A 27,421-nucleotide genomic window follows, 5' to 3' on the forward strand; every position below is an offset into this window, starting at 1 on the left:
CTTTTTAGAGGTGTTGTTCTGAATGATAAATAATTGTGCCAGTGGAAGGAAAGACCGTTTCATGCATTTTTTTTTCTTTCTTATGAGTAAATGATGCTTGTCATCAATGACATGTCAAACAACATGTGAAGAACTTAACACTACTGCAAAACTGTACAGGGATACAGTTATGTATTATGTTGTAACACAGGTAATTGTGGAAATCTGGTTATACCACCTGCAAACAAAGCTTTGGGGTTATATAAGAATACCCTGTTCGTCTATTTGACCGTCCCTCTGTCCGTAATCCTTGTAAGCCTCCTAAACATTGTTTTGGATTTTTCTTGTTACTTTACACTGTGAAAGTAAATCGTATGTAGATGTGCATGAAGAAAGGGATTTGCGTTTCGACTGTTTTTTCCTGGAGTTATGACCCTTTAAACTTTCTGCTCCAGAAACCTTGTAAGTGCAACTCCTCCTTAACGTTTTGTTGTAATTTTTTGTAACTTGGCACAGTTAAAGTACAACATATGCAAACATGCACGAATGAAGGATTTTGTGATTCAACATTTTTTCCTGGAGTTACGACCCTTGAAACTTTCATTTTTGCTCCAGAAACATTGTAACGGTAAGCGAGGTCGAGGGTGGTATATCTTGTGAGATTGAGTTCACAGTTTCTCTGGTAATGCTTGTTTCAAGTTGGTTTAATTTACTTGCAACAGCTAAAAATGAATGCTGAGGCTGACCCTGCCGTAAAGAAAAGAAAAAAGAAAAAAAAACAAAAAACAAAAAAACAAAAACCCATATAGATCCCTTATGTTGCAGTGGGGGCAGAAGATCAATTTTGGGTCTTCAGTGCCTCCCGTAGAGAACCCTTGATTCTGCAGGAAACCCCATATAAGTTACTCCTTACAATAGCATAGAAATGGGATACAGCAGGTCTGCTCTTTCCTGGAACTTTCACGGGTTATAATGCTGGGTGGGAAGTATATAAAAACTATTTGAAGACGAATGAAATATTTCCACAGGCGACGAGAGAACTCCGGGCTGGAGATACACTGATCGTGGAGAAACCATTTGCTGCGGTCCTGCTTCCTGACCACTACGCCTCGCATTGTCACCATTGTTTTGGACAGTTGGATACTGTCGTCATTCCGTAAGCTGTTTATATTGTTACACTCTGAACACTGTGGTAATGAACAACACTTGTGAAGCTTTAAAACTTGAAATAGGTCTGGCATTGTTTGATGTTTGATATGTAAAAGAAATAATGTTTGTGCTTTATTCTGAAGTGCTTGATATTCCTTTAAATGTCCATCCTGACTTATATTTAGAACAATCACTTGAGTAAAAAGTTAAAGAAAATGAGACACAATTTCTGAGGATTTCATTGCCCTGTGTGCTTGTAGCATAGTTAAACATTGTGGCTCTGCCTTATGCAGTATAAACTTTTGGCTTTTTTAGCGCACAAGATTGCTCCTGTCAATCTGGCTAAACTGTATCAACCAATTGCCATATCATAAAAATGTTAATGTAAAAACTGGGGCTGCGACGATATATTGTATCGTATCGTACATGTATCGTATTGTGATACTTCCTTGTGTATTGTATCGTACATGTATTTATTGTGATACTTCCTTGTTTATCGTATCGTACATGTATCGTATTGTGATACTTGTGTATCGTATCAAATTGTTTTGTTTGTCTGTATCGCAATACACTAGCAGTACTTAAATTATCTCCTTTTTTTTTTTTAACCCTTCAGTAAAGATGCGCGGTTCACTGTGCAGTCATACCTAAAAGTGCTAGAAATTATACAAAACAATATATTTCGATAGTATTTAATATTGAAGTTTGACGAAACTGGATAAAATCCTACACTTAATCATTAAGAAGTTGACCTTTCTTTGCAAATATTTGTATCGTGAGGTATGCGTATCATTGCAGCCCTGATAAAAACCATGGTTCACTGAGAATTTTGATTGCTGTCTGATTGCTGTATCCTACAGTTATAAACCATGTGGATATATTTCTGTCACAGGTGTGTACGATGTACACAGGTACGTTACTGTAGTAAAGACTGTCGGGACGTCTCATGGAGCTCCTACCACAACATAGAGTGTCTGTACCTGGATCTTCTTCACTCTGTAAGTATGTAAGGTGTGTACGATGTACACAGGTACGTTACTGCAGTAAAGACTGTCGGGACGTCTCATGGAGCTTCTACCACAACATAGAGTGTCCGTACCTGGATCTTCTTCACTCTGTAAGTAATGGGCTGTCACAATATATCGGAAAACAGGTATATCGCAATACAAGGGTATATCGTATTGTACCACAATACAGAGATGAAATATTGCTGTATCACAATATTTTTTTAAAAGCTTATTTTTATGTATCTCATTCTGCTTGGTAATTTAACTTTGCAAACTACTACAAATTCTAACAGATAAACAGGCTTTTAATAGTGGTGGGAATTAGTTCAAACTTTGTAATCGATGGTTGGTTTGACAGAAATCTTAAATCTATGTGATCCATATTATATATGATTAAGTTTGATAACATTCTGACAACGACTTATCATTAAACCAAGCACATCTTTCCTATGACAATATTTCGGGATACGTGTTGCAATATATTCATTATGTATTGCAATATATCGTGATACACTCTTGGCGTATTGTGACACCCCTAGTAAATATGTAAGGTGTGTCTGTGACTATAATCATTACTGGAGGTGCACAAAATGTCTTCATATGTATGTAAACAGACTTGTGTTTGGTTTGTATTCAGATTTTGGTTTCATTCATTATGAGAAGAAAATTTGTTACGTGATTTGGTGAGCTGATACATCTATTTCTAAAAGTCTTAAACTGTTTCATTTTTCAGGTCGGGATAGCACACCTTGGTGTTAGAATTGTTCTGGTTGCAGGGCTTCAGTTTGTTCTTGGTAAGTACATGTTACAGAATGGGCAAGTTTATTTTACCAACTTGGTAAGTACATGTTACAGAATAGGCAAGTGTATTTTACCAACTTGGTAAGAACATGTTACAAAATAGGCAAGTGTATTTTACCAACTTGGTAAGAACATGTTACAAAATAGGCAAGTGTATTTTACCAACTTGGTAAGAACATGTTACAAAATAGGCAAGTGTATTTTACCAACTTGGTAAGAACATGTTACAAAATAGGCAAGTGTATTTTACCAACTTGGTAAGAACATGTTACAAAATAGGCAAGTGTATTTTACCAACTTGGTAAGTACATGTTACAAAATAGGCAAGTGTATTTTACCAACTTGGTAAGTACGTGTTACAAAATAGGCAAGTGTATTTTACCAACTTGGTAAATACATGTTACAAAATAGACAAGTGTATTTTGCCAACTTGGTAAGTACTTGTTACAAAATAGGCAAGTGTATTTTACCAACTTGGTAAATACATGTTACAAAATAGGCAAGTGTATTTTGCCAACTTGGTAAATACGTGTTACAAAATAGGCAAGGGTATTTTACCAACTTGGTAAATACATGTTACAAAATAGACAAGTGTATTTTGCCAGCTTGGTAAATACGTGTTGCAAAATAGGCAAGGGTATTTTACCAACTTCGTAAGTACATGTTACAAAATAGGCAAGTGTATTTTACCAACTTGGTAAGTACGTTTTACAAACTGGTAATTCAATATGACAGAATTGGTAAATACCTGTCACATACATGGATGATGACTATTTCAGTAAGTAGGGATTGTAGCAATTGATTTATCAAGGATCCTGTATAAAGTTTGTTTCCCCTTGACTGACTTACTTAGATGTCATTAATGCACAGGTAGATAGTAAATAGACAGAGAAAATTCTGATGAAACTTTTTAACTTAATTATTTAAGATTGAAAAAAGTGCAAGGAATCATCATTTTGTAAGAAAAAAAAGACCTAAGAATTACAATCTTGCTGGAAAATGTTGATAAAATATTTTAGGTATTTTAATGGGTAGGTAGGTGAAGGGGAAACAAAAATATGAAGTATACTATATTTAAGGCATTTTGAATATATAGGATCTATGCTAACTAGGTGTAATAAATCGTCTATTTCAAAGAAGTTCTATCAAAATTTGACTTTTGATGTCAAAGTGCCTATTTATATTCAAACATAAAACATTGTATTTCTTCATCATGTTATCAATACAAGATTTTACATGAGCTTCCATTTCATATGAGATTTATGAAACAAGTCTAAGAATTTTTCAATTAAGCGAGCCTCTGTAAAGTTTCATAAATTTCAATGTGGAAGTTATTCGAGTAAAACGACTATGTTCATGCAACCTTGAGATGTAAAAAGCCGCCATTTTTACTCCAGTGTTAAAGTCTGTGACGTCATATACTTGTCCTAGGCCTGACGTCACAATTGAAACAATTGAAACTTACAACCAATCGCAGGGCTGATAGGTCATATTACACCAAAAAATATAACATGGGTATATTCGCTGGACAGTGTAAAAACACAATTATATAAAAAATATTAATCCATAACAAATGTGTAATGATATTCATCGCCTTATGTCAAAGAACAATATTTCTCCTACAACCAATATAGGTTTCCTCAATCCCGACTCATTCAATAAACCTGCTAGGAGTTGGTAAACATTGGTCAAATATGTTAAAAACTTTAACCAACTTCTTCTGAATAACCAAAATGCCCAGGGTGATGATATTTGGCCAATAGGATGCTGAGGTGAAGGGCTACCAAGTTTGTTTCAATGAATGACCTTCAATCATATTCAAGATCACAGGGGTCGGTTGTCTAAAAAAAATTAAAACAACAACTTCTGAATAACCAAGAAGACCAGGATATGATGACATTGGGTCATCAGCATGCTAGGATAAGTCCGTTAAAATGAATGACCTTGACTTCCAAGGTCACAGGGGTCAAATATATTAAAAATCTTTAAACGACTTCTTCTGAAATAGTAAAAGTCCCAGGATGATGATATTTGGCCAGTAGCAGGCTGGGATAAAAACTACCTAGTTTGTTAAAATGAATTACCTTAACTTATATTCAAGGTCACAGGGGTCAAATATGTTCCAAAACAACTTCCTCTGAATAACCTAAAGGCGCAGGCTGATGATATTTAGCCCGTAACATGCTTGAATGAAGGGCTATCAAGGTTTTATATTTTTCATGGCCTTGTCCTACTTTCAAGGTCATATTTGGTCAAATATATATAAACCTTTAAATGACCTAATCTCAATCAACAAAAGGTATAGGGTGGTGATATTTAGCAAGTTGCATGCTGAGATGAAATGCTATAAAGTTTGTTCAACCTAATGTCTTTGTTTGACTTTCAAGGTCACAGAGGTCAAATGTTTTGAAATCTTTTAATAGGTTCTTTTGAATGACTTATAGTCATAAATACTGATTTTTTGGCTGTAGCTTTATTTTAGATCACTTTTAAGGTCACAAATGTGAGGTTAATACCAGGTGAGGGATGCAGGACCATTGGGCCTCTTATTTGTGACTTCACAGCAAATAGCATTGTCTTTATAACAGAATTTAAAAAGACGTTGCAGAGCCTTGAAGAGCAGAAGAAAAGTGGAATTTTGAGGATTGGAGGCGTGAGTGAGGACGGTACCTACGGGCGGGGTTACCTCACTGTGTACGATCTGATGCCCCACAGTCAGCACCTCGTCATAGACGACCTGTTTCAGTACTCGCTGGTAATGTTGTTTCTGTATTTAATACTGTATGTATACGCTTATCGATCGGGGAAATGTCCCTGGTCGAGTGACGTAAGAAATATACAATTTCGTCACATTGTTGTACAGGTAAACAATACAAATTGATCACTCGGTCATAGCTTGACAAAGGAACCTATTGGTCTTACAAAGGAACCCGTTGGTCTTACAAAGGAACCCGTTGGTCTTACAAAGGAACCTGTTGGTCTTACAAAGGAACCGGTTGGTCTTACAAAGGTCTTACAAAGGAACCGGTTGGTCTTACAAAGGTCTTACAAAGGAACCGGTTGGTCTTACAAAGGAACCTGTTGGTCTTACAAAGGAACCGCTTGGTCTTACAAAGGAACCAGTTGGTCTTACAAAGGAACCGGTTGGTCTTACAAAGGAACCTGTTGGTCTTACAAAGGAACCCGTTGGTCTTACAAAGGAACCCGTCGGTCTTACAAAGGAACCCGTTGGTCTTACAAAGGAACCCGTTGGTCTTACAAAGGAACCCGTTAGTCTTACAAAGGAACCCGTTGGTCTTACAAAGGAACCCGTCGGTCTTACAAAGGAACCCGTTGGTCTTACAAAGGAACCCGTTGGCCTTACAAAGGAACCTGTTGGTCTTACAAAGGAACCTGTTGGTCTTGAAATGTTGAGACACATTTCATATGTACATTGTTTGTGTATAAAAAAAACCTTTAAAATTATTTCTGTAAAATGTGTTGAAGTACAATGTGGATGTCTATAAGTGATGCAAACACAGGAGAATCCTGAGAAAAAATCACGTTTTCTCTTGGTACTTGGTTGATTTGAGGGTGAGACTCACAAAAACTGCTTAGAAATTCCTCACATGGTGGGACACATTTCTCACGAATTTCGATCGGTCCCATGAACAAATTTTGGTCCATCGTAGTGAGGAAACAATAGCTTTATGGATTCACACACTGACTTCGGTCACCGAAAGATCTTAAATCATAGACCAGTCACTTAATTTACAGGCCAGGCCAATTAGCAGCATAGGTGTGACTTTAGTCTGGCCAATTTTTCGGAGGCACATGGCTTAACCATATGTGAACTGTTAAGCAATTAAACCTGGGATTCCCAGTCCAGTATGAGCTAGTTGCTAATATATATGTGATGACAGTGCTCATAAACATTAAACAGCCACTTCAGAAATTAATAAAATCGTATTGCCAATTAAAACTTCTGCCGGTACAGTACTGATGACTGCACACTTGTCTTTTTCAGACAGCCTGTCTATTGCTTAACATCTTACAAGTGTCAGGCTGGTTCAGCTCAGGTCCTGGTAACGGTGATACCGCCGTCTCCGGAGGCGCTAGAGATGTATCAGAGGTGGAGCGCTACGTGGGGGGTCTTTTGCTGCGCCACATCCAACAGCTTGTATGTAATGCACATGCCATCACGGAATTACAAGTTACCCAGGCAACAGACCAGTCACTAGTGGATACCAAAAGTCAGGTCCGGGTCGCCACGGCGATATACCCCACTGCCAGTCTGATGAACCATTCCTGCGATCCGACAATCATATCTAGGTAAATATCTTTGTTGATTATATTGAACTGAACACCATTATAAGACCTAATAAACACTATGCTACTATGCCACAATGATATAGTCAGGTGGTGCAGTGGATAGCGCACTTGCCTTTCACCTAGGCAGCCGGGGTTTGATTCCCCGATCGGACGTGATACGGTATGGGGTCACCTCCCTGGCCACATAGGTTTTCTGCGGGTACTCCAGTTTCCTCCCACACTAAAATCCCCTGTGCGCTAACATCCAGGCCAACAAGAAAGATTAATATAAGTTGACATAACTTGTTTCATAATTGTTGTAAAATAAATAAAGCTCTTTATGATTCCTTCCTGAACAGAAGTTTGAGTAAGTAATTTAAGGCCAATCAAACTGGAACATCACAAGCCACTGGTAATGTCCATAATCAGTCAAAGGCCAAGGTCATTGTTACAAAAATAGAATTTTGCTATCAAATTTGCTGTCATCACAATGGTGGGTGGGCACCTGTTTCTTATGGTAGAATTTCTTGAAACTTCACACATGTTGTAACTTACATTAAACAAGTTCAATATCATGATTATGACACAAGGTCACCATTACTAATTTTTTACAGAAAATGGGTTATGATCACTCTGTAGGTCAAGAGGTCAAGTGGAAGGGAGAGGGAGGAGGGGTTAATGGTACCTTCTCATTTTCATATCTAGTTACTTTTATCTCATACCGAGTCCAATGTTTGTAGTTTTGACCGTGATTCGTTGGTGGTGAGAGCTGTCCGAGATGTGAAGGAGGGTATGGAGATCTACAACTGTTACGGTAAGGAGAGTTATTTCCCCACTTTTCTTTTTACGGCATAGCCTTGTACGTGTGGAGATTTCTGTTTCTGCACAAACTGTCAGCAGATTATCATCTTAATAATTTCGCCTGGGGGGCTGTGTTAACTGACATCACTGTGTGTCAGCCATAGTTCATGTTTCACAACTTTTTTTTAAACAAATTTTTCCTTAGCGAGCATACAGCTTAGGGTTCATGCTATTTAACATGAAACTTACTAGCTTTGACATTTGTTCAAATAAATGACCTTGACCCGTCCCACATATGAGGTCACAGTGGTCAAATGTCTTAAAATCTTCAAATGACTTTTATATTGAACCTTGATTAAAAAATAGTGAAGATCTAAATATGGATTAATGACTTTAATTTTCAAACTGATTTATAAATGAGCCAGCAAGTTGACCTCCTTTCTTACCTCATTCAGTATTCCGTCTTTTCGTATTGCAGAGTTACCTGTTCTTGTGAGCAGGTATTGATTGTTACGTCATTAGTTTGTGTGAGAAAAGTATGTCGTTTTCTAAAAAATGATGACGTTACTCTCACAAATAAAGGACGTAACAATCAATACCTGCTATCAAGAGCAGATAACTCTGCTATATGAAAAGACGGAATAGTCGGTAACAGCAACCTAAGACAAAAATAACCCCAGGGAAAATATCAAAAATTACTGAAATGAAAAATATATCTAATGCATTGCTCGGCTGAAGAAGCAATTAATGGAAAAGGAGTTGTAACCATTTTGTTTTATCCTCTGAAAGGTCCTCACCACAAACGAATGTCTGGTGCTGACAGAAGACAGATACTCAAGGAGCAGTATTTCTTTGACTGTCAGTGTAATGCCTGTGTGCTGGATAGTAGCCAGAATTTAGTGTACATGGTAAGTAAAATTTGACCATCAGTGTAATGTCTGTATGTAGGGTTGTTTCCCAAGGAATCAATGCATTGTTGCAAAACTTTGTGTAATTGTTCACCAGAGAAACCATATACCATGTTTGACGTAATATTGGTGCCAGTGGCCATTAAATGACGAGTGGGGTGCCGCCTTTATGTAGATACATTTTCTTCAAAAAATACCTTGCATTTTGACTATTTTTCCACTGTGACACAGAATTAAATGTCTCGTTATCACCCTTCCAAAGAGAATTAGTGTTAAATCTTCATCAGGTAAAGTTTCATGAGGCTATCATTTAAAAAAAAAAGTTTGCTGTTTCTCAACTGATTCTTTTTGTCCTATACTGAGTCCTGTTGATGTTTGTATTATAGGTGTTCCGGTGTCCAAAGTGTGAGAATGGCTTACTCGAGGAACAAACAGAGGTTGTGTGTTCAGGATGTGGTTACCATGACAACAGTTTACCTTATAAGGAAAAAGCTGGTGTAGCCAAAGACTTGTTTCTACAAGGAATCCAGAGACTGGAAGCTCACAACATCACAGGTAGGCTGACACTAAATAGAACCTATCACTCCTGTGTGATGTAGACAAAGAAATCACCCGGGGGTTAGACTTACGACGTTTAGCATATCACACAATTTCCTACCATTAAAACAAGACATAGTGGTGAAACCAATTTTCACAGAGCCATTATCAAAGGAGCATGAAATGTGACTACCCAGGTAAATTGATGACGTTTCCCTGGTTACACTGCATCCAGTGATGACATGACCGTGATATTTACAAAATAAAAGCATGTGTGGGTTGTCTTTCCCTAGGTAGGTAAACGCAAGATTAATTTTTCCCTAGCAAAACTGGAAACTACATTTGTCTGTTGTATGTTTATACAAGTCACAACCCCGCCAAAACACATCTGAACACCCCTGCAGGTTGGGGATTGGGGAATGAATATACCTGCTGTTACCCGCTGCATGTTGTAAGAGGCAAATTGTTTTGAAAGTGGTGTTATGTGACCAGGTGGAAAACTGTGCTGGGTGCTTCGGCACAGTATTTCAGTGAGATAGCACTATAAAGTCAGCATCAGATCCGTGCTATTGCAAGGAGGCAAATTTACTAATAAATACTGCCCCCAGCACACATACACACATACACACATGCACACATGCACACATGCACACATTCACACATACACACATACACACATGCACACATTCACACATTCACACATTCACACATACACATACACATACACACATACACATACACACATGCAAACATTCACACATACACACATGCACACATACACACATGCACACATGCACACATACACACATGCACACATACACACATACACACTTGCACACATACACACATGCACACATGCACACATACACACATACACACATGCACACATGCACACATACACACATACACACTTGCACACATTCACACATACACACATTCACACATGCAAGGCCTTAAATCTGTTATCAGAATATTAGACCTAATAACCAAACCAAACCAACACCACATCTGACTGTCTGTTGTCTTGTTTACATCAGGGGCTGTTGAAGTGATGCAGAGATGTCACAAGATAAGGAATGTTATCCTCCATAAGTACCACCGCGATTTGACCGAGACCAAGGACTTCCTGGCCAGGTGTTATGCCATCATGGGTAAGCAGGTCAAATTTAATAGATCTAGACAAGGTCGATCTAACTTTCAGGTGAAAATTGCGCTCAACTTTGTTTGCAGTGGCCGAGGGGTGAAGGTGTCTGACTGTCTATGATCACTAGCCCTTCACTACTGGGTCCTGGGTTCGAGTCCTACATTGGGCAGTCACCAGGTACTGACTGTAGGTTGGTAGTTTTTCTCCAGGTACTCCACTCCAGTGTTCCTCCACCACCAAAACCTGGCTTGTCCCTAATAGCTGTTAATAGGACTTAAAGGGAAAAATTAAAACACACAAACTTTTTTCGCTGTCAAGCTCAATACAAAGAACAGATGTCTGTGTGAACACCTTAAAAAAACATGTACATTATAAGACCGTGCACTTGATCTGTATTCAGGGCAGGTTGAATATTTACCAAATATATTTGAGCCTTAAAAAGTTCTCGATATTTAGTCTATATTCATTAAACTTAATGCACTGTGAAAGTACTGACTTTAGCAGATTCAAATTTTAGATTATTACAAAGTTTTAACAGATTACCACATTGATGAATTGTCACACTCATAATAGAAAGTAAAAGAAAACTTTACACCAGATTCCACGCAATTATCACCATGGCAAGCTTGTAAGATATGTGAAGTGCACAAAAAACAAGAACACCCTCAAGTGGATTGAAAATGGTTGTTTTTATTCAAAACGACATGTTTATTTAAAAATATATGTTTTTGTGAAATGTTCTTATCAAGTCTAAGATGGGTACGAAATTGCCACAGGGATTACAATCACCTTGGAATAGAAAACTATATACAGAAATTTAATTGGCGCTATCAGAAGTTAGTGGAATATTTAAAGCATGAAATATGCTAAAATTAGAATACTGCTAACATATGTATATTTCCAGTAGTTTTCCACTTCTATTTTTCTGCATTTCCAGGTGACTTTGAGAAATCCTGTCAATATTTGACAGAGAGTGTGAACAGTGTAAAGACAGTATATGGGGACTCGAGTATAGAGTATGCTAATGAGCTCCAGAAATACGCCGAGGTGCTGGTCAGTGCTGGACACCCCGAAACGGCCTTAACAGTCACCAATGACGCTTTACCCATATTCAAAGTGCATTATGGGACATCCCACACGAGCGTCACAGAGCTTGATGAACTGAGGACCAATTTACAAAGAGCCCTGAACATTTCTTAATAAAATATTTTATTCTTTAGCGCATTATTTTTTTGTTTTTGTGTTCAAAGTTTATGGAGAGTGAACTTTTTATGGAAATATCACATTTCAACCAAATTTTACTGTTGCATTCTAAAAGTTAATCATATGGAAAAATTACCTTTGATGTTCAGTATTATATTTAACATGGCCCAGTGTTAATTATCTATTTGTCGTGAACTTTTCTTTTAAAAGACTACTACTCCAGATGACTGAAGGGTTTTTGCTTAACTCAGTATGGAGCTAAAGGATTGAATACTATTTAAAAGAAACAATCTAGCTCCCCAGGGGAATGGCAGCCTAGGCCTTAGAGGGTAAATGTGGATAAAATGGATAAAGACTGCTAATGAAGCTATTTAAGGATCCCTGTACCACTGCCTAAACTGTAACTATGCATCGGAAACCAACTTTGCAGACATACCTGTGATATATCTCTAAACATTTTCTTCAGGTTGGTAAGTATGGATTATGAGAAGTTCTTTTTACACAACCAATGAAATTTTCTATGTGACGTTTCGATGACTAGTACGATATGTACACTGTCACCTTCATCAGACAAATGACCAGTGAAGCGTATGCACACAAAGGTGTAAACCAGTTGTCCATAAAATCTATGTCGATTTCGGCTACTCTGTAAGTGTATGTACAATAGTTGTTATACATGTATATGTACCGAAATGACTCGATTCAGCTACGCTTTGTTTAATACTTGGTCATAGATGTGCGAGAGTCTTTGAGCCTTTTGTCCGATGAAGGTGACAGTGTACATATCGTACTAGTCATCGAAACGTCACATAGAAAATTTCATTGGTTGTGTAAAAAGAACTTCTCATAAAGCTGCGATATATCATTTCCGAAAAGAAAACCATATACCTTGCAGAACTTTAAAATTCAGTGAAAAAAGACCGGTATTCAAACCCAGGAACTCAGATAACTTTAACTGACTGAGCAACCTGGTCAATGGAAGTGTATTGGCACAAAGGTGGTACACTTATAGCCAACACCAAATTAGGAGGAGGTTACTGTTCATATAAAAAAAACACACCACAGTGACATGGGACAGGGAGTCTTCAGCCTAATTTGGTTTAAATAATCATGTGACCAAAAGGATTCAATAGTTATTTAAATAAAAGGTTTGTAACCCTCACCTCAGGGTGTGTTGTCCAACCGCCCATGTGATGGGGGTATCAGAGGGAGTGATGGGCAATCGGTTTAAAATCATAATCGATAATCGGTTTGTAATCGGAAGTAGTAAACCAATCGATGATCAATTGCATAACCGGTTCATAATTTTATGGGACTGAATACACAAATAATGTGACAACACTACCATAAGATCAATAGACAGAGTTGTTAACTATACACTAGGTTACATTCTTTTATAATGAATGGATTTCAAGCAAGTTTTATGCAGTTTTATCAATCATATAATAAAAGTCACCAGAATATATGACTTTCAATACTTTTTTATACAAATGAAGAACCGATTAAATTGATAATGGAATTTGTAAACAATAATTGGAATCGGAAAGGTCAAACCGATCAATTTTCGATTATAATCGATCATCAGCCCATCAATAATCAGAGGGGCTGGGTGCAATATGGAAATGGGGTAAATATTTAAATGACAAATTTTCAAGCAGTTAAACAGATTTTTAGGCTCCTGGAAAGGTGTTTTTTTTTGGAATATTTAGTTGCTGTTCCATCCATCTGTTTGCTGTGTCTTTTTTGTTTGGTTTTTAGCTATCCTGGTTCGAGCTTTCAAGGTCACAGGGTTATGTTAGTTAAACATTTAAAAAAACACTCCCTTTGATTAAAACAGAGGCCTAAAGTGATGTTTGACTAGTAGTATGCTACTATGAAGGTCTATCAAGTGTGACCAGATCAATTATCTTGACTTTCTTTCAAGGTCACAGGTAAAAATAGTTGAAACCTTTAAACTAACTTATTTAAGAAATGGGCATAGGGTTATATTATGCTGAAAGTTAACTACCTTGTACAACTTTTAATTAAGGTTATAGGGGTCAAATATGTAAAAACATTTAAAGAAATTCTTCTGAATAATTAAGAGGCCAGTTGTATGCAGTGGTAAAGGGCCATCAATGAACGACCCTGACCCGCTTTCAAGGTCAAACGAATCAAATATGATAAACCACTTCAAAATAAGCAGGAAGCAAAGGATCATGAAATTTGGCCTAGGTTGCATGCTGGGATAGCTATCAAGTTTGTTAAAATGAATTGCCTTGATCCACTTTCAAGATTACAGGGTTCACATAATATAGTTTTATTCTTTATAAATACCTTCAACAGGCTTGGGGTCTTGATCATTTGCTTTAAGCATAATTGGATGGAGGTCTATAGAGTTTGTTCAAATGATTAACTTGATCCATTTTGATGGTCAGTTGGGTTGAATGTGTTAAACCCTTTGATTTCTTCTGAACAACAAGAAGACATAATGTGATGAAATGTGACCTGTAGCCTGCTGTGCTTAAGGGCCATCAAGTTTGCTAGATTGAATTGGCTGGCACAGCACTGAATATCAGGTGAGTTGTACAGGCCAACTTGGCCACTTGTTAAAAAAAATCACATGTGTTGGAACTTAAATGACCTTATGTTTTGAATATGAGAGCTATGCTGATTTCTTACAGCTCTTGTGTGTATATGAAGGGATGGCCCTCTTGGATGAAGACGGTTGGGAAATATGGGAAATAGAAGTAGGTCTTTAACAGAATAAACCAAATTTGGTCTGAAGAATTTCTAGGCAAATAAAGGGGACTGAATGTTGAAAAAATAAAAGGTGTGTCGGTCCCGTTCCTATTCTCCCCCTCCCCTCATCGACCCCCACCCCAACCCCACCCACATCCCTTCACATTCACTGTAATTTCTTGTTTAGTTCACTGATATAACAGAAGAAACAGATGACCAATACAGGCCAGATGTGCCTGTTTGTTAAAGTGACCTATGCTAAAAGACTGGTCTTTTCCACTCTTTAACAGACATCCCTGAATCATTTTTGCCTATAAGCGCATCACTGATGTAATACCTGACTGATCGAGGGTTTATAAATACAGGCAGGTAATAGGATAACAGACTACGCAGGTAAACAATCAGATTAGATGTTTAATCAGTCGATGGAGAACAACAGAGATTGCTGTATATATGTACATCTTATCTGCTATGATGGGGAAGGACGGCCAGTCGCACTGCAGATAACAACGACCCAACTCCGTCATAGGCCATGTGAAATCAAAGCCAAAAAGGATTAATATATCACGGAAGAGAGATATTTATGTGAATTGTTCATAAAAACACTCCAGGTAAGTGGAATTTTTTAATTTAATTTTAATCTCTTTCTTTTCTGTTTAATTAGTTTGATTTTTTTTCTGTAGGCTAATTTAGTGCGTAGGTTATCTTTATAAAATGTTTGGGGTGAATCAGCGTCGGACTAATATACAATGAAACCTTATTATACTGCCACCATTTCTCTCGAAAGATCTTGGCGTTATAAAAAGGTTCGACAATATATTGAGGGAAAGGTTTAAAATAAGGAAAGAAAAAGGGACCTGAAAATGTGTTTTCAAGGTAAGCAAAAACGAAAATAAAATGATGGGCATTATATCAAGGTTTAACAGTGTTTAGTTCTATCACTTTCAGTCAAATATCGAAACCGTCTGTTTCTACTGCTACTTTTACGTGTGTTTTCATATTAATATTATTGCGTGCAGTACTGGATTAGATATGTGCTAATTTCTGTATCCAAACATTGGTAGTTTGTTGATCGGTTACCCAACAGTATTCAATGAAGAGTGTTTTGATAGCAAATGTTTTGTGTGAAACAATTATCAGGTTAAATGTATACTGTATTTTCAGTTTAAAAAAAATGTAATATAGTGGTGAATGTTTTCATGAATCAATATGTTTATGCAGATGAAGAGTTGCAATACTCAAGTCCATGTATTTTCATTTTACACACAATGGAAGTCACATGGTCTTTCTATTTTTAGTAACATGACAATTTGTGTAATAAGGCTTTTCAGCTTTCAAGTTCCTGAAGATTTGTTATTAAAGTTTTGATTTTGGGTTTTTACTTTGACGTTTAGATGTTGTAGGGTATTTACAAGTAATACAGTGAAACTTGTCTAATCTGAAATCTTCTGGGACGGCAGTCAGATTTGCCTGTCTAAAGTGACACCCTGCAGGACACAATATATTGGTCAGGTTGACCTGTCTAATATGACATTTTGTGTGATAACGTACTATTCAGATTAGCCTCTTTAATTTTGACATCTTGTGACAACATAATGTCAGATCTGCCTGTCTAAACAGACATCCTGAGGGATGTGAAACACTCATGATATTAGCCTGTCTAATCTGACATTTTGTGGGATGCAACATACTTGGTAATTTAAACAGGATGTTGGTATACACAGGTCTTATTTGTTAGTTTATATTTTTATTATAAAGGAGAATACAGAATACATAATGTTGGATTAAACAGTGTGTCAGTATATTTAGGGGTCAGCTTAGACAGGTTTCAGTGTAGAAGAGATTTCAGGGATATCTTCTGTCTTGAGATATCTAGTTGATCTCAATTCAACTTTCTGTAATAAGGGTAAATTAATCATTAAATAGAAAACTAGTTGACAACATAATAAACTTTGTAATAAATATGAGTCGTCAATATAAATTTTACTAGCACGGGACGAAAGTTTGACTGGGCGAAAGTTTGACTGGGCGAAAGTTTGACTTGGCTGGCGAAAGTTTGACTTGGCGAAAGTTTTACTAGGCGAAAGTTTGACTTGGCGAAAGTTTGACTTAGCAAAAGTTTGACTTGGCGGAAATTTTACTTGGGGAAAGTTTGACTTAGCAAAAGTTTGACTTTGCTGGCGAAAGTTTGACTTGGCGAAAGTTTTACTGGGCGAAAGTTTTACTTAGTTGGCGAAAGTTTTACTGGGCGAAAGTTTTACTGGGCGAAAGATTGACTTGGTTGGCGAAAGTTTTACTGGGTGAAAATTTTACTGGGCGAAAGTAAGACTTGGTTGGCGAAAGTTTGACTGGGTGAAAGTATCCATGTATACTGTATTCATTTGAACTAATATTTCGTTATTGTTTCTCCAGAATGGCTAACTTGGACAGAATTGGTGTGGTCCTGGTAATTTTAGTGAGTACGTGTTTAGCTCAAAAGGGCAAACTGGATAATATTCCTGGTCTGGATTTCAGCGTCTGTGATGTCACTCACAATATTTGTAAGTACCGTATGTTTCAGGCCCACCCTAGTTTATACCTCCAAAAATAACAATTTTATTTCACTTAAGTGCGCCGAAAATCATAAACATCTTTATGACACCTCTCTATTCATAAGCAGGTTTTAAAAGCAAAGTTAAATCCCATATTATTATTTAAAAAACCTGAAAATATAATGAAAAATGAATACAATTGGTCTGAATAACTATGTTTTGTGATTTTGTGTAAACTCTTGAATTAGCACCCGTCCCTATCCCTCAAATAAAGGACTTTGACAGTATTTTCCTGCAAGACCAAGTGAGCTAATGGAATCTGTTGTCGTCGGGCATCTCGCATCTGTAGTCTGTCAGTTATTACTTTCACATGAACCTCTTTTTCTCAAAATTCACAACGCCAATTACAACCAAATTTGTTAGGAACTATCCCTAGGTGATGATGATTTAGATTTGTGAAGGGGAAGGGGCTGGCCACTTCATGGGGCACGAAAGGGTTCAAAAAGGGGGTAAAATGTGAGGTTTCTAAAAAAATCTTCTTGAAACGAACCAGCATTCAAATGATTTTGATATTCATTATGTATCATTCTAAGTTGATGTCTTACAAAGTTTGCGAAGAAAAACAAAATCTAATTTGGAACAAGGCCACTAGGAGGTGCTTTACAACACAAAGTTCAATTCTTTAATGGTTACCTACTCAAGTGTCTTTTTTTCTGGAGAACAAGAGGGCTTAGGGTAATGATATTTGGTCCCTAATGTCCTGCTATGATATGCTGCATAGTGCACAGAAATGAATGACTTTGACAGCTATTCAAGGTCACAGCGGTCAAATTTGTAAAAAAAAATAAAATCAAATGGCTTCTTCTGAAACATCGAGACACCTAGCTAGAGTCATGATATATGGCCAGTGGCTTGCTGTTAGTAAATGCTATAAAACAGGGAGAAAAGAAATGACCTTGACCTATATTCAAGGTCACAGGGGTCAAATCTGTTAAAACACTCATACACCTTTTTATGAAGATCCAAAAGGCCTAGAGTTGTGATGCATACTCAGCAGCTTACTGATATGGAATGCTATAAAGTTTGGGGGGAAATACCTTGATATGTAAAATCAAATTTTGTTAAGACACTCAAACAGCTTTTTCTAAAACACAGACAGGCCTGAAGTTATAATATATACCGTACAGATTGCTTGCATAGAATGCTACAAAGTTTCGTAAGAGAAATGACCTAATAACTCATCATATTCAAGATTGGAAGGATCAAATTTGTTAATTCAAACAAACTGCTTTTTCTGAAATAAAAACAGGCCTAGAGTCCTGGGCCCAGTTGTTCAAAAGATGATTAGCTTAATCACTGTTTAACGACATTTTTCAACCTTTGATAATTTCATCAATATATAAGGTAAATACTCGTAAATTTACACGTACATTGACTCTTCTAAATACTTAATAGCTGGAAAGTTTTAACTCGGCCAATAGTTGTGTTTCAAAGATACACATAAATTGAAATTTGCGCTAATCACTGACTAAGCTAATCGCCCTTTGAACAACTGGGCCCTGATGTATTGCCAGTCACTTGCTGGCTATAAGAGCTACACATTTGAGGAAAAGAAATGGCCTTGAACTTGATTCAAGATCATAGGGGTCAAATCTGCAGTTTAAGCACTCAATATAACCAAAAACTCTGGATACATAATATATGGGGCCAGAAGCTTACTGGCTATGAATTACAGAATACCACAAAATTAAAATTTATTCAAGGTTACAGGGGTCAAATCTGTTAGAAATACTTAAACACCTTCTTCTAGAGAACAAAAATACCTACATTCATTATATAATTGGCCAGTAGTAGCTTGCTATAAAATTTTGAAGAAGAAATTACCCTGAACTTTTTCCAAGGTCACAGGGATAAAATATGTTAAAACACTTGAAGGTTTTTTACTGAATATTTCAAGAGGCCTAGAGCTATGATATATCGTTAGTGGATTACTCTTATGGAAGGTTACAAAGTTTGGAGAGGGAAAAAAGTTCCATGACCTATTCTCAAAGTCACAAGGGATAAATCTGTTAAACCACCCAAATGACTATTTTCTGATATCTTCAGTTATACATGTACTACTTTGATCTTTGAACTCTGATATCAATATTTTAGGGGTGTTTGATGTCAATGACCCTACAGTGCTGTTTGACGGTATTCACACACAATCTTATCCAACAGACAAGCACATGTTATATGATCAATGGGCTGTTTATGAAATTGTATAAAAATATATGGCACAGATTTGTTTTTATGGTACGATATATTTAGCTCAGCAGGCATGAAGTGCTAGTGAGCTTATGGTATGTCCTCTATACTCCAGGGGTTAAACTCACTTTTGCTAATGGTATAGTGTGTCATCTGTCATCCATCTCTGCGTCTGTTAACTTTTTTCTTTTAGACAACTTCTAAACAATTTGAAGATCTAGGGTCATGATATTTGGCCAGTAGGTACCTGGAATGGAGTGCTATAAAATTTTCTCAAATAAATAACCTTGACCTACTTTCAAGGTCACAGGAGTCAAATATGTAAAAACATTTAAACAACTTCTGAATAACCAGGAGGCCCAGAGTGGTAATATTTGTCCAGATGCAAACTGTGACCGAGTGCTACAAATTTTCCTCAAATAAATGACCCTGACCTTTTTTCAAAGTAGCAATGGTCAAATGTCAAATTGCTGAGAGGCCTATGGTAATGATTTGGCCCGTAGTATATTGGGATGGAGTGCTATAAAGTTTCCTCAAGTATTTTAAAACATTTTAAAAAGTGAATCAATTTTGATGCTTCCTTAATATCAAGATTATAATTTGAATATAAAGACTTTGAGTGGGATTAGTTTGTGAAATTATTGGTGTTTTATTGTAGCTTTGTCTCCACTGCCAAGCCTCGCCCCAGACTTCTCTACAGTGCTGGAATGGAAGATTATCAATAAGAACCTCACAGTCAGTGTTCACGAATACAAGTCAAAGATCGAAATGAAGAACTCCATTATAGTTACGAAAGAGGGCATCACCACAAGAGTTTTATTTGACAACTTTGTGGAGCAGTATGCCATCATAAAACAGGGTAAGATCACGGGCGCCAATGACAATTTGAGGTATGTTTATACTTCCAAATCTGGGGTATAGTATTTGCCTTGTGCCTATGTCTGTGCTTAGTCAATTTATTCCAGCTTTCCAATCAATTATTGTTTCATGAATAAACATCATATCAGGTATATAGGTCATTATAAGTAGGCATTTGTGGCGTAGCAAAGTTGGAAAACAGCAACCTCATTTTGCCCTTAGACATTGACCTCATGTACAGAAATACAAGTTTTCAGAGAATATTTTGACCAATGTATGGTCTTCAGACTTGGTGTTTGGGTTCATCAAAAGAAGATGTTGTGTCATACACTGAAATGGGCCAAAAAGCAGCAATTTTTAGTTGACCTTTGACCTTGACCTTAGGTACAGAAATACAAAATTTCACAGAATATCTTGACCAAAATTTAATGTATGGTCTTCAGACTGGGTGTTTAGGTTCATCATGAGAAGATGCTTTGTCACATACGAAATCGGCCAGAACACAGCAACCTTTATTTGACATTTGACCTTGACCTCAATTACCAAACCAGATTCCTTGAGTTTGTAACCACTACTGTTTCAAGTATGAACTTTAGACCTAGTTTATAGGTACTTCATAAGAAGGCACTGTGCATTGTACCAATATGAATCTTTATTTGACCTTGATCTCAAATGCTGAAATATAGGTTTCTGGAACACACTCAGGCACTGTTTAATTTCTGAACTTCAGACTTACTGTCATTATTTTTTGTCCAGTTTCACAGGTGAACACAGACTGCTCCCCTAGCAAAAAAAGTGCTTTATTTTCCCAAAATGAAAAACTTCCCAATTTGAAAAAAAACACCATGCTAGATATTCCCAACTTATGTAGGAATAGGCTGATGTAAAAGTTAGATAGAAAAGAAATCTGGAATTTATACATCATGGGAAGGCCCTGTGTCACATACTTAAAGCTGACAGTGCAAGTAAAAAACTTTCAATTGAGATTTAAAAAAAAAAGGTTTAATTTTTGTTCTTGTCTTGAGATCATCCCCACCATCTCTTCTGACTATTGTTTCTAAGGAAGTTCCAACATTTTAGTTTGTCCTTGCTTGGTAACGAGTATGGGTCTCGCTGGGTATAAAAAGCGCATTACCTGTGAACCGGTTAACGTTTGTTCCGCGTGTGCGCAAGGTGACACTACCTAACTATATAAATAGAACACTTTCACGATTTTGAACCAACATTTTTTAACAGATCAGTTGAATAAAAATAATTAAAATGAAACACATCAAAGATATCATTAATCTATAAGAAAAATAGAAATAATAGTGAAATACGACAAATTAAAATATTTAATGCACAAAAATTCCCTGCCCCCCCACCCCTGTGATAAATAAAACAGCCCTGAAAGAAACAAACATACAACTTATGCTAGTGCCTACCTTTTAGATATCCAACTAGTTATAACCTCCTGTGTGAAAACAATACTAATTCCAATTATTTCCATGAGAACAGTTCAATTATCCAATTTCACATTGTTGACTACAAACCTGGGAGTGTCGCATTTTGCACGTGTTTTGCTGGTAAAGCGTCTACACGACGGAGACTAATAGTTCCCAATAAAGTTTTTGTGTGTGGGTGAAGTTTACAGATGATATATATAGTATTTTCAGTTATGTACCTTTTATTTTGGATACACAATTTTCACGAATGCGCTGTACGTAACAACATTTTGTCAAAGTTTTCAGGTGAGTGCGTTTGATTTTTGATATCGGTTACCGATCGATCAGGGTGCGCGGTACATTGAATCGCAAGACGGACAATTGTAGAATGATAACCAGTTTGACAGGTAATGCACTTTTTATACCCAGTGAAACCCTTACTCATTACCAAGCAAGGACAAAATGTCGGCACTTCCTTAGAAACAATAGTCGGAATAGATTGGGAAGATCTCATAACCAGATTACGTTTTTTTTTTAAATTTCAACTGAAAGCTTTTTACTTGCACAGTCAGCTTTAAGTGAGGACATGGCAATCTCAATATGACCTTTGACCTTGATCTCAATTACCAAAATACAAGTTTCTAGACCATATATTATATACATGTACGCTACTTTTCATCACGACGCAACATCAGTGACAATACACCATTGACATCTAGTAACTGTAGCAACGGCATCAATATGTTGTGAGCGTGACCTTGGACCTTAATAAGATACGAGATATATTGTTTATTTTTGTTAACAGAGTTGAGCGGTGCCTACACCTGTAAAACGTATCAACGTAACAGTGAGTTAACACTCATTGACAATGAGATCTGGTACGTCACCACCTCAGAGCTGTTCAAAACCATCCAGACATCTCATGTGGTAAGTCACAAAGTATTTATGACCATGTTTGTTGATTTACTAGTTGTTACAATGCATTTACTTCAAAGCAATAAAATGCCTTATGATAAAGGTTACGAAAAGTTCCGCTTCAAAGTAGGGCTGCAACGATACCCATACCTCGCGATACGATACGTATCGTGGTACGTTGCGTACAATACGATACGTATCACGATACCCATCCCTCGCGATACGATACGTATCACGATCCCCATCCCCCGCGATACGATACGTATCGTGGTACGTTGCGTACAATACGATCCGTATCACGATACCCATACCTCGCGATACGATACGTATCGTGGTACGATACTTACAATACGATACGTATCACGATACCCATACCTCGCGATACGATACGTATCGTGGTACGTTGCGTACAATACGATACGTATCACGATACAAATATCTGCTTAAAAGGTCAACTTCATAATGATTGATCAGTGCAGGATTTTATTAAGTTTTTGTCAAAAAATTTCAATAATAATTACTATCGAAATATATTTGTGAATCATTTCTAGTACTTTTTGGTATGACTGCACAGTGGACCACATCTTTACTGAAGGATTAAAAAAATGAAGTACACTTTTTTGGGAGTTTGATAAAAAATGATAGATAATTTAAGTACTGTTAGTGTCTTTCCATACAGGCAAACAAAACAATTTGATAAGATACGCACAAGAAAGTATCAGGATGTGATACGATACAAAATATCGTTGCATCTTCGCTTTAAAGCAAGTTTTTCAATTTTGGAACATTCTCCCTTATATAAAGAAGCTAAAACAATACAAAGAAATGTTTCTTGCTTAGAGTTTGATTTCTTTACAAGGTTTCACCTGTCATTTTCATGCTGTGCATTGATAGCAACATTGGTAAAGTGTAGGATTGTTGGTGTATACAATTTAGGTCTCAAGTTCAATCCCTGGATTTTTCTTTTTGGGCTTTTTTTATTTAGTTTTTCTTCGAAACACTAATTTTGTTGACAAAATGTGTTTTTTATGGAACTAATTTAATACCCTTGCACATATTGACTCGTACATCTGTAACACATTTTACATGGTTGTAAAGCCTCAATGTTCTGCTGATGTTATACTGTATACCCCAAAACTTTCGCAAAGTCAAACTTTCGCCCTCTACAGGTAAAATCAGTATTCACCCAGTGTTAAATTTGCTCTTCACATTTAGTTGTTAACATATGATGTTGTTAATCAATGTTCGCTGTAATAATAAATTCGCATTGTAAATTGTGACTGCGCAGAATGCTGTCCTTGATGCCTTCGGCATGGCATTTCAGTCAGATAGCACTATAAAGTTGGCATCAGATCCGAGCTATCACAAAGAGGCAAGGACACTAACATACCCTGTCTCCTGCATACACAAACGCAAGCACGCATACACTACACACATGGAGGCACGTCCTTAAATGACCATAGCTGCTAATAGGATGTTAAACAAAATTAAACCAAATAAACCAAACCAATCATTACTGAGGACGAAAAAGGCGAAAGTTAAACAAATGTGAAAATTTCCCGCAATACAGTAGTGTTTTCCACACCTTACACTTTTTTTACACTGTTTGACTCATTGTACTGCTGATAGTGTAATGAAGATGGTCCACTCCTTATACATTTTTACACTGTTCCGTTGTAGCATTTTGTGGGGACGACAGTTATACGAGGTATAGACGTGAACCACTATAACTCTTGCATGTTTGTATACTCCTACAATATGACCATCAAGGTAGACCTGTATCTTGCAGGTGAGTAACATACTCGGTCTAAAGACTCATTGGATGACAGTTGTTTTTTAGCCCACAATGTGTTCAAATTGTTCTTAATCTTTGGTCAGTCCTTCCGTTGTTGCTATGAAATATTCCAGTGATGCACAGAACTTATATGAGTGTAACCCATGGAGTATAAAGGATAGCACTATGCATGGTTGCTAAGAGAAAAAAAAGGACTCGACAAAATTGGCTGAATTTCATTAATTTGTTTAAATCTAAACTGATTACCATGGTAACCATTATTAAAACCACATTTGAATATTTTCATAAGTATTCAAATTTCTAAAACAGGGATTTGAAAATTCAATGACAGCTAGCTTATGAAATTTGATAAAATTGGGGGCCAATAAGGCACAAACAATTTGTAGTCCTTTTTTTCATGTGATACAGTGTACTATTTGTCTGTAATATTTTTATAATATATTTTAGCTATTGTTCCACTTGACCGTTGTGAAGATTACATAGTTACTACATTAATGATGATGTTGATTTCATTGTTTTCCAGAGAAAGGATGGAAGTCACCGTTTGCGCCCCCAGATGCTGTGATTCCCGTTAGAATAGAGATAAGAGGAACAGTGAATCTCCAAAATCCCTTCCATGTCATCGGGGACTACCTCGATTATAAACCTTCCCCATTGATAGATCAAACTATGTTACAGGTCTGTTTCATTTTACCTGTTAATGAACACTTATTTCCTTAACTCTTTCACCCCTATGTAACTTAAGTAAACTCTTCCATGCATTGATCCGGATGAGTCCATTATGGTCTACAGTGGTGAAAGGGCTAAGGGAACACCAAAATCAATTGAAATAAGAAACGTGGAGTTAACCCTGTCATGTGTACGTATCAATGTCTTGAGTTATTGATATGATATATGCCATTATTTCAGATGATGCGTGTATCATTTCAGCATTGTAACATGTATTTGCGTAGGTATGTAAGCATTGAGTGAGTATGTAGCATGACCTGTATTTGAGTAGATATCTCTTAGTTTGAGTGAGTTGTGTTTTAGGTGTTTGAGTAAACATGTGCTTAGTAGATATCTGTAAGATTTGAGTGAGCTCTGTGATGTGTATTTCTGTAGATAGTTGTGAGATTTAAGTGAGCTCTGTGATGTGTATTTCTGTAGATATTTGTGAGATTTGAGTGAGCTCTGTGGTGTGTATTACTGTAGATCTCTGTAAGATTTAAGTGAGCTCTGTGATGTGTTTTTCTGTAGATATTTGTAAGATTTGAGTGAGCTTTGTGATGTTTATTTCTGTAGATATTTGTGAGATTTGAGTGAGCTCTGTGATGTGTATTTCTGTAGATAGTTGTGAGATTTGAGTGAGCTCTGTGGTGTGTATTTCTGTAGATATTTGTGGGATTTGAGTGAACTCTGTGATGTGTTATCTGTAGATATTTGTAAGATTTGAGTGAGCTTTGTGATGTTTATTTCTGTAGATATTTGTGAGATTTGAGTGAGCTCTGTGATGTGTATTTCTGTAGATCTCTGTAAGATTTGAGTGAGCTCTGTGATGCGTTTTTCTGTAGATATTTGTGAGATTTGAGTGAACTCTGATGCGTTTTTCTGTAGATATTTGTGAGATTTGAGTGAGCTCTGTGATGTGTATTTCTGTAGATATCTAAGATTTGAGTGAGCTTTGTGATGTGTATTTCTGTAGATATCTGTAAGATTTGAGTGAGCTCTGTGATGTGTATTTCTGTAGATATTTGTGAGATTTGAGTGAGCTCTGTGATGTGTATTTCTGTAGGTATTTGTGAGATTTGAGTGATTTCTGTGTTTTGTATTTCTGTAGATATTTGTGAGATTTGATTGGGTTCTGTGAAGTGTTTTTCTGTAGATATATGTAAGATTTGAGTGAGCTCTGTGTTTTGTATTTCTGTAGATATTTGTGAGATTAGAGTGAGCTCTGTGATGTGTATTTCTGTAGATATTTGTAAGACTTGAGTGAGCTCTGTGATGTGTATTTCTGTAGATCTTTGTAAGATTTGAGTGAGCTCTGTGATGTGTAATTCTATAGATCTCTTTAAGTTAGGGTGCGTTTTGTTGTGTAGTTCTGTAGATATCTATTAGTTTGAGTGAGTTCTTTGGATGTGTATTTTTGTATCATTTCAGTAAGATAAACACACTAGTATATCTTGTCCTTTTTCAATTTCATTCAAAATTTGTGTTGCCTGAGAATTTTATTCCTTCATTCACATTGAAAATTGTTTTTTGGAAATCTCATATTTTGTCAAATGTTTACAGTCTTTTGAGGTTTTATGTATTGTAATAAAAGGTTTAAGCTACTTAACACAAAAAATGACTTGATTTTCCCCAACAGCAACCTCCAGGAGTATACTGCCATGGTTACGGACCCCTAGCACAATCCAGACGTGTGTCTAGCAGCTTTTCAGCAGTTCTGGAGAAAATTGACTTGGATTTTAAAAAGATCTCATATGAAACTGTGAGTAGTATATTGTTTATTATTTGGATAAGTAGCATGAAGCGGGATTTCTTTCAATATTCATTTCACAGCTTAGAATTACGAATTACATTTCAACTCATTCACCCCTGAAGTAACATTTGAACTCTTCCAATTCAAAAATTGGAATAGTCCATTATGAAATTTCAGGGGTGAATGGGTTAACTAGCATGGACTGTGGCCTTTAACAATACTTTCACTGTTTACCCTAGCAATAATTCTTAAATATATATAACTTGTATATCCTAGGTGATAGTCAGAACTATGCCCCTACTGATTTCCATATGATTTTAGACATAAATACAACTAGCTGATGTTAGACATTATTTTTTAATTAAATATAGCATGTCCCAGCTGTACAAACTGATTTTTACGTTATCTTTTATTCTGATTTTGAAGTGGAAATAGAATTCTCAATTGTGATTCCTTTTGATACATCCTTCTTCCCATCTACAACACTTTTTTCTACTGTAGGTAGACCACTGTACAAATGAGATTTTTTACCAAGGAAATGTTCGCACAGGCAATAGTTCTGACATCTGTAATCTATATACTGTGAAATCTGATACTTCATTGGGCCCAAATTTTTGTGGTTTTCCGATAAAACACAATTTGTGTGAACA

At 36.6% G+C, this 27,421-nt stretch overlaps 2 protein-coding genes across 2 annotated transcripts in view; both read left to right on the forward strand.

Annotated features, from left to right (window-relative positions):
* The first annotated feature begins 1,048 nt into the window (after positions 1-1,048).
* LOC110459931 (SET and MYND domain-containing protein 4-like) lies at positions 1,049-11,832 on the forward strand. The gene is made up of 10 exons (XM_021512441.1): positions 1,049-1,135; positions 2,021-2,245; positions 2,869-2,929; positions 5,525-5,691; positions 6,943-7,247; positions 7,967-8,040; positions 8,817-8,935; positions 9,322-9,490; positions 10,510-10,623; positions 11,554-11,832. Exons 2-10 carry the CDS (start codon positions 2,075-2,077, stop codon positions 11,814-11,816), a joined length of 1,443 nt encoding a protein of 480 aa, XP_021368116.1. The 5' UTR covers positions 1,049-1,135; positions 2,021-2,074; the 3' UTR covers positions 11,817-11,832.
* Positions 11,833-14,976: 3,144 nt separating this feature from the next.
* Positions 14,977-27,421, forward strand: part of LOC110459982 — a 31,302-nt gene continuing 18,857 nt past the window's right edge. Inside the window, exons 1-7 of the mRNA XM_021512650.1 lie at positions 14,977-15,151; positions 16,953-17,080; positions 19,977-20,177; positions 22,406-22,527; positions 24,196-24,304; positions 24,834-24,988; positions 26,658-26,780. Of these exons, the coding sequence (XP_021368325.1) occupies positions 16,954-17,080; positions 19,977-20,177; positions 22,406-22,527; positions 24,196-24,304; positions 24,834-24,988; positions 26,658-26,780 (837 nt within the window). The 5' untranslated portion in view covers positions 14,977-15,151; position 16,953. The remainder of the gene's footprint in view (positions 15,152-16,952; positions 17,081-19,976; positions 20,178-22,405; positions 22,528-24,195; positions 24,305-24,833; positions 24,989-26,657; positions 26,781-27,421) is intronic.

The sequence above is a fragment of the Mizuhopecten yessoensis genome, unplaced genomic scaffold (genome assembly GCF_002113885.1).
Source record: "Mizuhopecten yessoensis strain PY_sf001 unplaced genomic scaffold, ASM211388v2 scaffold10275, whole genome shotgun sequence".
Classification (NCBI taxonomy): Eukaryota; Metazoa; Mollusca; class Bivalvia; order Pectinida; family Pectinidae; genus Mizuhopecten; species Mizuhopecten yessoensis.